Here is a 15,806-nt window from a genome sequence, read left to right as displayed (position 1 = left end):
TTAAATCCTTAGAATTTAAGTTTTAGGTTCAAATATTTTCCTTTATGTTTAAATGTAATTAATGTTATTCAGTCTTGGTGAATATGATGATGTGGTAAGATTAGACACACACTGTGTGTCTAATCTTACCACATCATCATCACACGAATCAGTCACATGAAAACCGACGTGATTTTAAAATCTCCAGATAATTTTATTTTGAAAGGTACAGAAGTCTTTACGTTCTTTAAAAATCTTCCTTGTCGTTAGTTTTTCTTCTGAACAATGATGCGTTCTTTAAAAAGTTCTGATTGTGACCCGTTCCCAGAGATCGTTGGTTCTGTTTTTTGATCACACCAGGCTTCCGTACTGTAACTAACGTGTGACAATAAGTTTTGTGCTTTTTTTTCTTCCATTTTTCAAAGTTTACAATGTGAATAGAAACATTTAATCAGATGATCAATCTTTCAATCTGATTGTTTAAATGAAAAAATACTTCATCAGAATAAACACATTAAGCCCCGCCCCGTTGTCCAACTAGCCAATCGGGGTACATTTCTCACGCATCCAGCGCCTTCTTCTGAAAAAACTTATTTTGAAATATTAAAATAATTTCTCCTTCTTGCCTTGGCGGGGGGGGGGGGGGGTCCTTTTATTTTGAAGGGTCCATTGTAGAAGTCCTATGGCTTCTTTTTCTTCTTTGTTGGTGTCACTTCCATCAATCTCACAAAAATAGGAAGAGTTTCTCTGCATATGTAAAACCCAGGACGTCCGTGTGTGTCTCTGTTGCCATGGCAGCAATCCCTGTGACCTCTGACCTCTGGGTCTGAAGGCACTTGATGTGAAAGCAGAGCTTGGACTCCTGGTATTCGTCCCTCAGGTTACAGTACTGATGATTTCTAACGTCTGCGCCCTGATTGGTCCATCCTCTCATTTACATGGGGGGGGTTCTCCATAATGATGCCCCTCCCCCTTCAGTTGTGCAAATGTCCTCCTCAGTTAAAACAAGTTACCATCATGACCACAAACACAAAAACACTGGGAAACAGAAGAAACGTCCAAAACAAACAAATAAACTGCAAAACAAACAAATTGTTCCAGCTTGAAATAAATAAATAAATAAATAATCAGCGTTTGAAAAAGAAACAATAAAACCTGAGGTCAACATAAAAAAAACCCAAAATGACAAATATCAGACCAAGCGCCACCTCTGTCATGTGACCTCAGACACGTGACCTGTGTCATGTCAGAGGGTGGATCTCGCGCTAAGAAAATGTGGGCGGGGCTAACTGGAGGTGGAGGGTAATGATTGGATGCTGGAAATCAAACGTGAACTAGTCCCAACAGGTGAAGGTGGGGTCACCTCAGCCAGCCAATCACAAGCAGGCTAAAAGTGACACTGAGCCGCCATAAATGTAGCGCTGGGGGCGGGGCGAGTGACCTTAGATCTGAGAGGGAGAGAGAGAGAGAGAATTGTTCATAACAATATACAAAGATCAAAAAAAAACCAAGAGAACGTTGAGGTCAAAGGTCGATGACAAACTCACTGTTAGGAGGCGGATCTTTACATTCGCCAACCTCGATAGTGACATCATCAATGGCGATGTCCCCTTCTATACCACCACCTCGAACCCCCTCCATCACAATCTATGCATGCACACACACACACACACACACACACACACACACACACGGGCTATGAAATCTGACTGGGCCAAAACAAGGAAAAAGTGGTGCTTTTATTTTGAAGGAAGTGTTTCCTATCACACTCCAACCACTAGAGGACAGTAACTGTCAGTAAGTCCTGATAAGGTGAAGTTAATAAAGGCACATTTTTGTTTAAAATCACTTCAGGAGTTAATTATTCTGTTTGTGATTAAAACAGTTTCCATCATTCACTGTTAGTGCAGTGTAAAACATGTGGGCGTGGCCTGCTGCCAGATGGGTGTACATCATTTTAATTAGTTCTTCTGTAAAGAGGGTGGGGCCTGGTGTAACTGGGTGTGTTCTGCTGTGAAGTGGGAGGGGCCTGGTGTAAGTGACCCTGTCCTGCATTAAAGTGGGCGTGGTCTGTGCTCATGTACCTGGAAGGCGGCAGCTGGGTGGATGTTAACCTTGGCTTGTCTCCAGCGGTCTCCTTGGTTACCGCTTAGACTCCAGATGGAGGCGTCGTTCGCCGTCGTTCCTTTCTGACGCAGGAGGACGTTCAGTGAACCTGCAAACACACAAACAGATTTAACCTGTGTGTAGCACCTGTTCATGTGTGTAGTTCCTATTTCTGTGTATATCACCTGTTTCTGTGTATATCACCTGTTTCTGTGTATATCACCTGTTTCTGTGTATATCACCTGTTTCTGTGTATATCACCTGTTTCTGTGTATATCACCTATTTCTGTGTATATCACCTGTTTCTGTGTATATCACCTGTTCCTGTGTGTGTAACACCCAGTGTTAGGAACGTTACTTTAGAAAAGTAATTAGTTATAGTTACTCACTACTTGTTCCAAAAAGTAACTGAGTTAGTAATTGAATTACTCTATAATAAAAGTAACTCATTACCAAGGAAAGTAACTATTTGCGTTACTATTAAAAAAAAAAAAAGTTGCTCTTTGTCAAATAATTCACATTTTTTAGATGCGTGTGTCGTGAGGTGCTTCATTAATTTTGAGTTGCTTACAATGGATGTCGACAAAGTCTTCACTCCTGGATATAATGAACACTTCACACACACGTTCTTGCCTTTGACCCCAATTAATTTAAAGTAGTGTTTGTATCGTCACCTTAAAAATGTCAACTTTTCATCAGACTGCTCCACGCTCACCATCTCTGCTGCTTCATCCAATCTGTTGTGTGTGTGTGTGTGTGTGTGTCGCGTGTGCTGGCACGTCGCCTTAGCCAATCATAATCATTCACCTTGTTTTTAACCCACCTCCTCACAACAGCTGAGTCAGAAGCCGGGGATGCTTTCAGAAAACATTTTATTCAATCAATACATGTAACGCACCGCATTTAACGTTCAGTAACGATAAAGCCGTTGTAACGGCTTAAAAAGTAATTAGTTAGATTACCCCGTTACTGAAAAACAAACGCCGTTATTTTAAACGCCGTTATTCCAAACACTGGTAACACCTGTGTGTAACACCTGTGTGTAACACCTGTTCCTGTGTGTAGCACCTGTGTGTAACACCTGTGTGTAACACCTGTTCCTGTGTGTAGCACCTGTGTGTAGCACCTGTGTGTAACACCTGTGTGTAACACCTGTTCCTGTGTGTAGCACCTGTGTGTAACACCTGTTCCTGTGTGTAGCACCTGTGTGTAACACCTGTTCCTGTGTGTAACACCTGTGTGTAACACCTGTTCCTGTGTGTAGCACCTGTGTGTAACACCTGTGTGTAACACCTGTGTGTAACACCTGTTCCTGTGTGTAGCACCTGTGTGTAGCACCTGTGTGTAACACCTGTGTGTAACACCTGTGTGAAACACCTGTTCCCATGTTTAACACTTGTGTGTAATACCTGTTCCTGTGTAAAGCACCTGTTCTTGTGTGTAGCACGTGTTCCTGTGTGTAACATCTGTTGTGATACTCACCGATGTGCTTTCCGTACATGTGGTAGAAAAAGGAGAGGCAGTAGGCGGGGCCTGGAGAAGACGAGCTCTTAGAGTTCATGTTGAAGGTCGGAGAGAGAAGACGGGCTTTGTCTCCGTCTTGCCTGGGCCTCGACGTCTCAATGTACATGTAGAAACCTGAGGGTTACAGCACAGTGCTGGGGTGTGTCTATGTGAATGTGTGTGTGCGCATGTGTGTGTGTGTGCGTGTGTGTACCTTGCTTGGACCCCCGGCGGTCAGCGCTCGGTCCAGTGTTGGGTGTGTACTTTGTGTCCCGTGTTGCGGCGCTGTGACGCGTCCAATCAAAATCCTCCATTTTATCCTGAGAGAACAAACACACCTCCTCGTCCTCGAACCCACAATTGAACTCCTCTGAACACACACACACACACACACACACACACACACACACACACACACACACACACACACACACACACACACACACACACACACACACACACACACACACACACACACACACACACACACACACACACGCACACAGATGGTCATAAACCTGTACTGCTGGTGAGTAGCAGGTTGTGTAGCTGGTGTGTATGTACTCACTGAGGTGTGGGTTTACAGGAGCTGAGGAGGGACAAATGTGTCAGTCTGATGAAGACGATAGTAAAAACTTTGATCAGTGATGAAGGTGAACTCACCGTCGTACTGGACGAGCCTCTCGCTGGCGTCTCCTTCTCCATAACGGGTGATGGGTGTGAGACGCAGCAGGTAGGACTCAGGTTTGACCAGCTCTGTGAGGTTATAGGTCAACAGCTCACCCTTCTGGATGCTTCTGTCAATGGGAATCTCCTGCTCCCACCACCGGCTCTGACCCACCTGAGGAGGAAACCAGGTAACTAACTAGCTTACCCACCCACCTGAGGTGTGTGTATGTGTGTGTGACCTGTCTGATCCCCAGTCTGTAGGCCAGGATTGGATCCACGTCCTCAGGGTGGCTTTGGGTCCACTGCAGAGTGAATCCGTAGACCAGAGGGCGGTTCTGCCACAGCGGCGTGGGCGTGTCGTAGAAGAACTCAGCAGGAAAGGCTTTACCTGAGGACATCACTCTGTTACACACTGACCTGCAGGGGTGGACTGACCTTGTGATAAACCGGAAATTGTCCCAGTGGGCAGGTCTGGTCAGCTACATTTTGTTTTTGACAAGCAAGTGGAGGCAGAAGATGGTAAAAAGCAGCCAAAAATGATCCAAAAGTGGCAAGAAAAGAGTTAAAAGTGACTAAAATGGGCTAAAAGTAGTTAAGAATGGCCAAAAAATTGGTAAATTAAGAGGAATCAGGTGGCATGTAATGGTAAAGGGTAGCAAACATAGTGAAAAAGGGCAAAAATGTGGAACAAAAAGAGGCAAAATGTAGAGAGAAAAGGAAACAAGTCGTATTTATTGGGCAAAAGTTAGCTTATTTGGATGAAAAGTGGACACTTTTTTTTTTAAAAAAAAGGACAAAAATTTGATAAAAGTGTCAAAAAGAACCTGCACAAACAGGGGAAAAAAGGGATATTTATTGGCAAAAGGAGCTAAAATGTGTCAGAACGTGAAAGTTGCAACAATTGGATAAAAGGAAGTTGCCAAATAGCCTAAGGAAATAGTTAAAAAGTTTCCCCCTTTTAAGGTTTTCTGGGGGAAAAACTATTAAAGTTAGGACAAAAAGAGCCACATGTTGAGAATCGCTGACTAAATAACAGCTTCATCATGTTAATGATGATAATGATGATGATGATGATGATCACCTGTGACCATGAAGGTGCAGCGTCCGGCCCCGGCCTGGTTGGTGATGTCACAGGTGTAGGCTCCGTATCCCTCTCTGTTCAAAGCACGGACGTAGTAGCTGGTGTCGTCCTGCTCCAGCTGACCCACCGTCAGCAGACGACTGCCCAGCTTCCACTCGTAGCGCAGCAGACGAGCTGGATGGGCTCGTAGCAGCCGACACGTCAGGCTGAAGGCCCGGCCCAACGCCTGACGCACCTCCAAATGCACCGGCTCCACCACGGGGGGGACTGTGGACCAGAGGGACAGTCAAAGAGGGTCAGAGGACAGGGACAGTCTCTGATCTGTGAGGACAGTCTTTAATGTGTAAGGATAGTATTTAATCTGTAAGGATAGACTCTAAACTGTCTTTAATCTTTAGTCTTTAATCTGTAAAGAAAGACTCTTATTTGTGAGGACAGTTTCTAATCTGTAAAGACAGTCTCTAATCTGTGAGGACAGTCTTTAATCCTGTTTTTTTTTCTGGATCAACAGGGGTGATGTGTTCAAAGACTTTTGGAAAAAGCAGTTCTTCCTCTCCACTGGTGACATCAGAAGGATGACTGGATGAAACCTGTGGAATAGCGTCTGACACGGCCGTGGAAGTTTTAAGACGACGTGTCAGAGCTGCTGCTGTGCTGGTGTGTGCGTGTGTGTGTGTGTGTGTGTGTAAAGGAGCACTGCTGCCCCGTCAGTGATTTGTCAGTAATCCACCTGTAATCTGGCCTCTCTCTAATCCTCTTAGAGCTGCACTGCACACACTTACATCAGAGCGGATGTTCAACCAGCAGCTCACGAATCTGCTGCCAAAGCCTCTGAGACTCAAATAAACAGACACCACGAGACACAGCATCATCACACGACCAATAGGAGGCAGCACAACAACACAAGGGGAGGAGTTATTCTGTATGTGCTAATGAGCATCTCTGAGTGTAGTCTGAAATTTAAAGACAATCTCTAATCTGTGAGAATATTCTTTAATCTGTGAGAACAGTCTCCAATCTACAAGGTCGGTCTAATCTGTGAGAATAGTCTCTAATCTGTAAAACCAGTCTTTCATCTATGAGGTCAGTCTCTAATCTGTGAGAATAGTCGTAAATCTGTAAAGACAGTCTCTAATCTGTCAATGAAGTCTTTAATCTACGAGGCCAGTCTCTATCAGAATCAGAATCAGAAAAAACATGAATCATCCCCGTAGAGCAATTAAAAAGGCATATAAATAAAGAAAATTGAGGAAAAATAAGAATAATAGAAATGAAAGCAACACTGGTAATAATAATGATACACACCCACGCAGAAAGACAAGGATGTGAGGTGTGTGTGTGTGTGTGTGTGTGTGTTACCCACACTGCACCACCAGTTGAATAATCGCCTCCCGTGGTTTCACGTTGAAGCCGTTGTATTGGCTGGTCTGGCAGCGATAGGCTCCACCCATCTCCCTGCTGACATTCCTGATCCTCAACATGCCGTCGTCGCTCTCCGACTGGGCCGAGCCGTCCGGCATCAGAGCCGTCGCCGCGGCGACCGTGCTCTCCTCCACCCGGGACCAGAGGATGATGGGTTTGGGTTTCCCAGAGACCAAACACTGCAGGTCCACGGTGTCACCCTCCTGGGCGATGATGTGAGAGCGCCCCCTGGGGACCGTCAGCTCTGGGGGAACTACAGGAAAAACACAGAACACAGAGTAGAACCTTCTATAGACCTCAGGAGAACAAGGAATGAAAAGAAGAAGAAGGTTCAGTTTGCTCATCAGAGGTACTACAACCACTCAGGATCTATAAAGGTGTGTTTATTCTATACTTTAGACCAGGGCTTCTCAACCTTAGGGTCACGAGACACTGGGAAGGGGTAGCCAGATGCCTTCAGAACATTCTCTGAACAATTTGAGCCCATTTCTTTTTATTCTTACCCTTTTTCTGCAACTACATCAAACTTGCCATTTTTTTTAACCTATTTTCCTCACTTTTTCTTGCTCTTTCTTCTTTGCTCCTTTCAATGCATTTTTGCTACATTTCTCCCATTTCTGACACTTCTACATCACATTTCATGCCTTTTCTGCACATTTTTTTCACTTTCAAGACATTTTCCGCACTTATAAACCCTTTCCACCACTTTTCCATCTAATGTCACATATTTGTACCCATAATTGTCACTTTTAACCTCTTTTTAGCATATTTCATTTGTCATGCCCATTATTTGCCAGTTTAAACTAATTGTTCCAATATTGACACTTTGACCACTTTTTCTGTCCGTTGTTGGCCACTCTAATCTCTGTGGTTTTTGAAATCCCATTTCATCACCTTTTCCACCATTTTTGGTCATTTTTAACCCATTTTCTTTCTGATAAAAATGAGGATTTCCATCTTTAAGATGAATATAATAATAGTAAACTTCCCAGATAACAGTGGATATTATTCAGACACACACACACACGCACACACCTGTGGTGGAAGAGATGTTGACGTCGATGCTGATCTCTGGACTCCCGCCGTTCCTCAGCGACGCCACACAGGTGTAGGTGCCGAAGTCTGTGAACTTGAGGTCAATGATGTCGAGGTTGGTGGTGCCCGGCGAGGCCTCGGAGTCGCTGTGCGTCACCACCATCCTCTCGGAGCTACGCAGCGGCCGACCGTTCTTCATCCACACAAACTGCAGTTCCTCAGAGGGCGTGGCCTCCACCTGGCAGCTGATCTTCACCTCGCGGCCGATCTGGATGTTGTCGTCGTTGTGGTACGGATCGGGAGTGATCCAGAAACGACCTTTACGTAGACCTGAGGACGAGACGCCATCAGAGCAAATCTGATCTCACGTTATCAAGGGCGTCGGTTTGTTCTGAAAAGTGGGCGGGGCAATTACTCTCAGTAAAAGTGACTTTTGAGAAGTGCTGGGACAATGTCTGCAGCACTTCTTTCATGCTAATGTGATTGAATAAAAACCTGTTGAGAGCTGGACCAACACTTTTAATGATTCCCAACCAGAAGCGCTGCAGAGTTTTTGGGCCCATGAAAAGAAATATTACTGGATCCCAGGTTGATACTGTTTTACTTAAAACTGCATTTCAATGATATTTTTGACCATTATTAATTGGAAGAAGAAGCACTGAAAATACAATGAAATGCATTTAGATTCAATTTGCTCTATAATCTAAAACAATCTATTTCTTTAAAAACTAAAAATACATACATTTTATGGAAATATTAGTTTATTTTTTGGATTTCAATAGAAAGGGAAACATTTCAGGAGAAATGTTTCCACAACAAATAAACTTAGTGTTACCAAATACATCGTAAATAAAATATGTAAGTGATTGTGTGTTACTGTGTTCATCACAAAGTGTTAAAAGGTCGACACGTGTGTGTGGTGGGGACAAAATAACCCTTGACAAATCCCGCCCTAACCTGCCATCTATGAATATTATATGATCTAATCTTATTTCAGTGACGGTGAGGGACAAACCCAGCACTGATTAAATAGCCTGGGAGTGAGTCGGAGCCTCTGATTGGTCGGAGCTGCTCACTGTTGCCACTGGATTAAAGCTGACAAATGTCCTCAGTAATAATTAAACATCACTGAGGGATTATTTCCTCACCACAGAGTCAGTCGTTATAAACAGGCAGTGAGAGGAGGCGGCGGGCATTACATCTGCTCAGAGACTACAACCATCACCGTGGAAACCAGGGAGTCGCTCAGCACACACACATTCACACACAGACTAAAGGCACTAAAGTGAAAGCTCAGGCCATCAGGATTCTTTGTGGACACAAATTTAATAATTTTACACTGAACGTACAGACATTAGATGTCAATCAAACTGTCAGACTTTGCCACAGGAGGGGGCGTGTCCTGTGCTTGTTATAATGAAATTAGAGCTCCTCCTACTTCTAATCTAATTAAAGTGTTATCTTTATCTGTTTAGGGCTGAGGACACCCCATAGAGCTCTGCCCCTTGAGCCCACTCTGCTCTCTGATTGGCCCCTCCTACCTCTGACCAGGATGGAGGTGGACTTCTTGGCCGCGTTCCCCACGTTGTTGGAGGCCTCGCACGTGTACACACCGCCGTCCTCCACCGTAACCACGGGAACAGTCAGCGTGCCGGCGTTCACCACGCTGCGCTCAGGGAGCTCTGCCCCCCCCGACCTGCACCAGCGAAGAGTGGGTGGGGGGTCGCCGCCCTGCACCACGCACACCAGCGTGATGGTTTCACCAGGGTTCACCACCAGGGGGTCGTCCAGCAGCAGCTTAATGGAGGGAGGAGCTACAAAAGAGATCCACCGTCAGGACATACAGTGTGTGTGTGTGTGTGTGTGTGTGTGTGTGTGTGTGTGTGTGTGTGTGTGTGTGTGTGTGTGTCCTACCTGTCCTGTTGCTCAGTCTGAAGTCAGTGTGTGTGTCTCTGATGTCACACACGTTCCTGATGGAGGCCGTACAGCTGTACACGTCATAGTCCTGAGGACGGAGGTTCTTCAGCTTCAGGATCTTCGTCTCACCCTGAAACGCAAGGTCGCAGGAAGGTCAAAGGTCATAGGGGTCAAAGGTTAAATGTGAAACAAAATAAAAAATGTCAAGTGGGCGTTTCTAAATAAAGATTGGTTAGTGCTGATATCAGGTGGGCGGAACTTCTGACCTGAGTGAAAAAGGGCTCGTAGATCTCCACTCCTGCGTCGGAGCCCTGTGATAGGACGGCTCGGCCCCGCCTCCAGGTGTACAGCACAGGTGGGTTAGCGTTAGCAACGCAGCGAAGGAACACCGTCCGTTCAAAGTAAAACTGTTCTTTTGACTCTCCCACGCTCTGATGGACCGTTACCACGGGAACATCCAGATCTGAGGAAGGAGCCAACTGTCAGTGTGTGTGTGTGTGTGTGTGTGTGTGTGTGTGAGTGTGTTCTCACAGTAGACGTCCACTCGTATAGAGCGGATTGCAGGTGCTCCCAGGCCATTCTCTGCCTTGCAGTAATAGCGCCCCCCCTGGTGACGGTTGATATTTACAATCTTCAATGTCCCGTTGTACATCGAAGACTCGCTCGGACGATCTGAAGCTCCGCCTGCTGTCTTTGTCCAACGAACCTGTAGAGGACAGAGAAGTGAACCACATCAAACATAGAGACACGTTAACATGCAGATGTTCTTCTTCCTCTAAACAGAGACCAGTCGACATGTCTGTTAGCTTAGCATGTAGCGACTAGTCCAGGGGTCTGCAACCTTTACTCTCAAAGGAGCCATTTTGTCAAATCTCACTTGGATTAAAGTCCTTCTGGAGCCGAATAAAATACCTTCTCAATGAAGACAATTCGGTGTATACATTTTTATACAGTTAAAATAATATTGAATAATTTCATGAATTATTGGATTTGAAGGGCTAGGAAATATACCTTGATTTGCTAATTTCTTGCAATTTATCAAGCGTGTACCTTAAGCCGGCATGTTCACAGTTAAATAAATCTGTCCCCACACAATGAAAATCTCTAATTTCTTCCAGAATAGTGTTTTTGTTGGTTTAGTTGTCTTACTAGGGAAGCTGTAGAAGTTACAGGAGGTGAAGTAAGAAGGTGGCAGAGTTATTGCACAATGTGATTTATTTTCAGGTTAACTTGGTTTTTCCATAATTTTATTTGAAGTTAATGTCATTAATCATCAATACCATCTGTAAGAAATATTTCATTATTTTAATATTTTTTCAAAGCTATAGGGAGCCATTGCAAAAGAGTGAAAGAGCCACATGAGGCTCCAGAGCCGCAGGTTGCAGACCCCTGGACTAGTCTAACAAGTTTGGTAGCTTAGCATGTAGCAGTGTTAGCTGAGCAGCTAAAAGGTGAAAGGCTGTGTTATTAGGTATAATTATGGTGCATCCATGTTTTTACCTTTGAAAGTAACCCAGGACACAGGGGGACGGAGCCTATTCTAGCTGACTCAGGTACACCTTTAATGATCTCTAATGAATGATGATGTCACAGACAGAGCTGAGTCTGACCAATCAGTGATTAGACACTGCAGCTCATTTAATCAACAGATGAAAAACCAGGCCATAGCTCCCAGTTAGAGTGGAATGTGTGTGTGTCAGTAAGAGGGTGTGTGTGTGTGTGTGTGTGTGTGTGTGATGAAGAGGAGGAAGAAAACAAGAGGCGATGAAAGAAAAATGCAGAGGAAGCTTTAGCTCTGCAGTGACGCAGAGAGAGGAAAATACACTCTGTGTGTGTGTGTGTGTGTGTGTGTGTGTGTGTGTGTGTGTGTGTGTGTGTGTGTGTGTGTGTGTGCCAGCAGCAGATCTATTTATAGCCTCAGCAGACTGACAGCAGAAAGGAGGAGGTGAGCAGCACGAAGGGAACGTTGGAGAGAAACCTGACCTCTTTACTGAGGATGAGGATGGTGAAGATGATGATAATGATGATGATGATGGTGATGATGGTGCTCAGTGTCACACCCTGTCAGTATGATGATGATGATGATTGGGGGGGGTCACCTGAGGTCGGGGGTGTCCGGTCACCAAACACTGCAGCTCCAGCGTGGCCCCCTCCCTGATGGTAAAAACCCTCTCACTGTAACGCTCCTCCTCCACGTTACACGCCTGGCCAGAGTGCACGATGCGCACTGCAGGGGGCGCTGTGGACACAAAACTCTCTGTTCAACATATAAGTACCTGAGATATAAAGAACACACCATTACAGTAAAACAACACGAGAAACAGAGAGGACATTAATGATAGAGAGGGAACATACCTTTATTTACATTCAAAAAACAACTTGTGTGAGTGTGAGTAGCGGTGTGTTAACTGCATAATGTTATGTTGTGATGCCTGTATTGATGTGTGTATCTCACTGTAGGAGTAAAAACATGAGCCTAAAAATAAATAAAGTGGGACACCTGCTCCTCTGTGTGAGAACAGACCATAATAATCCTCAGCCTCGAGAACACATTTACTAACTTATACATGTTTGATGAGTCAGGTTAAAGCTATAAATAACAAAGCTCCGCCCCTTTACCGCCTGCTCAGTCAGCACTGCTACATGCTATGCTAACCAAACATGTTCGACTGGTTGCTACGTGCTAAGCTAAGTGGTGGTTGGATGTGTGCATAGTTCCTTGTGTTGGTTGGATGTGTGCAGCTCCTTGTGTTGGTTGGATGTGTGGTTGGATGTGTGTAGTTCCTTGTGTTGGTTAGATGTGTGATTGGATGTGTGTAGTTCCTTGTGTTGGTTGGATGTGTGGTTGGATGTGTGTAGTTCCTTGTGTTGGTTGGATGTGTGGTTGGATGTGTGGTTGGATGTGTGGGTGTTATGTAAGGGGCTGCTCCCCCTGAGGATTCTTCAGTCAGTGGGACGGATATAAATAACGCTGGCCTGTGATTGGCCAAAAGCTCTATCTGAGGAATACTTAATGAGGCAGCATGAATGGAGCAGCACCGCCGAGTCTCATTGGCTGTTTGAGGGACGAGGTGTTTAATGATGCATGTGGGCCGACCAATCACAGAGCTTTAATGGGTTTCACTGGTTTCACTGGGAAACTCCCACAATGCAACACTGTGATGGAGCAGGGCTGGCCAGTTAGAGAGTAGTATACACCTATGGTGATGATGATGATGATGAAGCTTCATCCAGATGACAACAGATAAGCCATCCTGACATCACTCCAATGCACAGATGTTACATTCTAATACACACACACGCACACACACACACGCACACACACGTTCACACACACGCACACGCACGCACACACACGTTCACACACACGCACACACACACACGCTCACACACACACACACGCTCACACACACGCACACACACAAATACGGTGTTTCCGGCAGCGTCACAAAGCACAGTGTGATGTAACGCTACTCCTGCTCCCTGCAGTCTGTAGAGATTACAGATAATCTGACACACACACACACACGCACGCACGCGCACACACACACACACACACACACACACACACACACACACACACACACACACACACACACACACACACACACACACACACACACACACGCACACACACACACACACGCACACACACACACACACACACACACACACACACACAGCATCATCTTCATCACAAACCAAAGGTCACTGTCAGTTAAGGACAAAGTCAGAGCATGTGTGTGTGTTAACATGTAAAAACTAAGTTACCATGGTGATTTAGCCTAAGTATCCATGGTGATTTAGTTTAAGTTACCATGGTGATTTAGCCTTAGTATCCATGGTGATTTAGCCTAAGTTACCATGGTGATTTAGCCTAAGTATCCATGGTGATTTAGCCAAAGTTACCATGGTGATTTAGCCTAAGTATCCATGGTGATTTAGCCAAAGTTACCATGGTGATTCAGCCTAAGTATCCATGGTGATTTAGCCTAAGTTACCATGGTGATTCAGCCTAAGTATCCATGGTGATTCAGCTTAAGTATCCATGGTGATTTAGCCGAAGTATCCATGGTGATTCAGCCTTATTAAACTAACAGTAAGACTGTTATTGTTATTGTTACTAACCTAACCTAACTTATTAACTGACTTGATATTAACTAACTTATTAACCTACCGTAACCTGAATTGGGTTAAGTTAGGTTAATAATATAATAATTAGCCTAAGTTACAATGGTGATTTCAGCTTAGCCTGCTAAGAAGTTATTCAGCGTCGTAGTACAGCACAGACCAATTATATCCAGGAAATTAGAGAGAGAGAAAATCCAGCTTCATACTACAGGACCAGGCCGGCTCTACGCAGAGGCAAGAGGGGGCAGTGCCCCCTCAAATAAATGATTTTCCCCCTCAAACCAAAATTTTAGATGTAGCGGAAAAATCAGCCAAAAAAGGGACACAAAGACGATATAGTATTAGCTTCCTCTCTGTGCGCTCACAGCAGAGGGACAGTAGTGCTACTAGCTCAGTGGTAGAAACCAGGATTTGAAACCCAGTTAATACACTACACTTTTTTTTTGTTTGTGAATTTCCTTAGTATTAATCAGGTTAAATTCTTATTATTGGTTAAATGGTTAAACATGAGCATCCTTAGTAATACAGGAAGGCAATCAGGAGACGAGGCACACCTGAGTGGAAACAGGAGGGGCAGAGCTACTCGCTCTCCTCTCTGCACTACACACTGACCCAGAGACAGAGACAAGTTAGAGGACTAAAAAAACAAACCAAAACACACTACACAACACAACACAACACTACACAACACTACACAACACACTACAATGAGCCAGCTGTCAGAGGATGAGCTACACACACACAATATGAACGCAAAACATACCTAACAGTGTGTGCGTGTATTCCTAAAGTGCTGTCTCCAAAGTTCTGACACACACACACACACGCACACGCACACGCGCACACACACACACACACACACACACACGCACACACACACACACACACACACACACACACACACACACACACACACACACATCTTACAAGGTCAAGCTGTGGTGTGATTGTTTAAAGTTAATTCACTCCGTGTGCGCGTACACGGAGTGTGCGTGTGTGTGCATCTCCACTCTGCGTGCGCGCGCAAGTGTCCGAGCGTGTGCGCGCTTACCGTACACGCCCTGTCCGTGTCCCCTCAGGAATCCGCTGATGATCCACAGCAGTCCGACCACCTCCATCCTCTCATCGCCTCCGCACCGTCACCGTCTCAGCCTCACCTACCCCCGGGGACCGGCTCTCCTCACCCGGTGCTAACGAGCCCCTCCCGGTCAGAGGACGAAGGCTCCGGTTCCGCTCATACCGGCAGCATCAGCACCAGCATCAGCATCAGCATCAGCATCAGCATCAGCCGCGTCTCCTTGTCGGTGACATTGTAGCGGATTCACGTTCAGCTGCAGCTCGTCGGTAAGCTCCTCCTCCCAGCACAGAGTCCACAAGTGCCCGCTGCAGGTGCACAGAGTCCCGGGAGGAGGCCCAGTCAGAGGCTCGGTACCGGGCGAAGCTTCAACTGGATCCGAACTGAAGATAGCAGGGCCCGGGGAGGCTGTCGGTGACGCTCCGGTGATCCTGTCCGTCCGGTCGGACTCCGACGTCAGCGACAAGTGAACGGAACGGGCGAGCGGCCAGGGTCGAAATTTCAAAATAAGAGCTGATTCCCCAATAAAATAAAATAAAAAAGTTACAGCTGGTGTAATTATTATTGACTGATTATTAATGCATTTCATGATTCCAGGTCTGTTTTCAACATGTTAAAACGACATTTTTATTTTTTACTTTTTATTATTATTACTGTTGTTACTACAGTATATGTACATTGAGACATAATAATAAAGGAATTTTAAAATCTCCTAAAATCTTGACACGTGTGTATCAGGTAGATCAGATCAGTATCATATACACATTAGTTTATTGATCAGTCTCACAGCTTTGGAAAGAGTTTGGTTGTTCTGGCTCTGATCCAACCATGGAACTTTACTGTCAGTAGAATTATGGGCTTGACTTCCCGTGTGAAAACTGCTTTTTG

At 45.1% G+C, this 15,806-nt stretch overlaps 1 protein-coding gene across 2 annotated transcripts; it reads right to left on the bottom strand.

Annotated features, from left to right (window-relative positions):
• Positions 1 to 169: 169 nt before the first annotated feature.
• mdga2a (MAM domain containing glycosylphosphatidylinositol anchor 2a) lies at positions 170 to 15,028 on the bottom strand. 2 transcript variants are annotated; one of them, XM_028438503.1, is made up of 17 exons: positions 14,895 to 15,028; positions 11,812 to 11,951; positions 10,244 to 10,418; positions 9,979 to 10,175; positions 9,710 to 9,842; positions 9,337 to 9,609; positions 7,796 to 8,125; positions 6,702 to 7,013; positions 5,339 to 5,605; positions 4,497 to 4,645; positions 4,252 to 4,429; positions 4,157 to 4,177; positions 3,803 to 3,958; positions 3,568 to 3,723; positions 2,064 to 2,194; positions 1,527 to 1,626; positions 170 to 1,427 (listed from the first exon to the last, which is right to left on the bottom strand). In XM_028438503.1, exons 1-17 carry the CDS (start codon positions 14,959 to 14,961, stop codon positions 1,339 to 1,341), a joined length of 2,874 nt encoding a protein of 957 aa, XP_028294304.1. In that variant the 5' UTR covers positions 14,962 to 15,028; the 3' UTR covers positions 170 to 1,338. The 2 variants fall into 2 exon arrangements, with proteins under 2 accessions (XP_028294304.1, XP_028294305.1); XM_028438504.1 differs by lacking the exon at positions 14,895 to 15,028 and having other exon boundaries at positions 11,696 to 11,837.
• Positions 15,029 to 15,806: the final 778 nt, after the last annotated feature.

This window comes from Gouania willdenowi, chromosome 22 (genome assembly GCF_900634775.1).
Source record: "Gouania willdenowi chromosome 22, fGouWil2.1, whole genome shotgun sequence".
Lineage (NCBI taxonomy): Eukaryota > Metazoa > Chordata > Actinopteri > Blenniiformes > Gobiesocidae > Gouania > Gouania willdenowi.
This window is presented reverse-complemented; position numbering and strand designations above follow the sequence as displayed.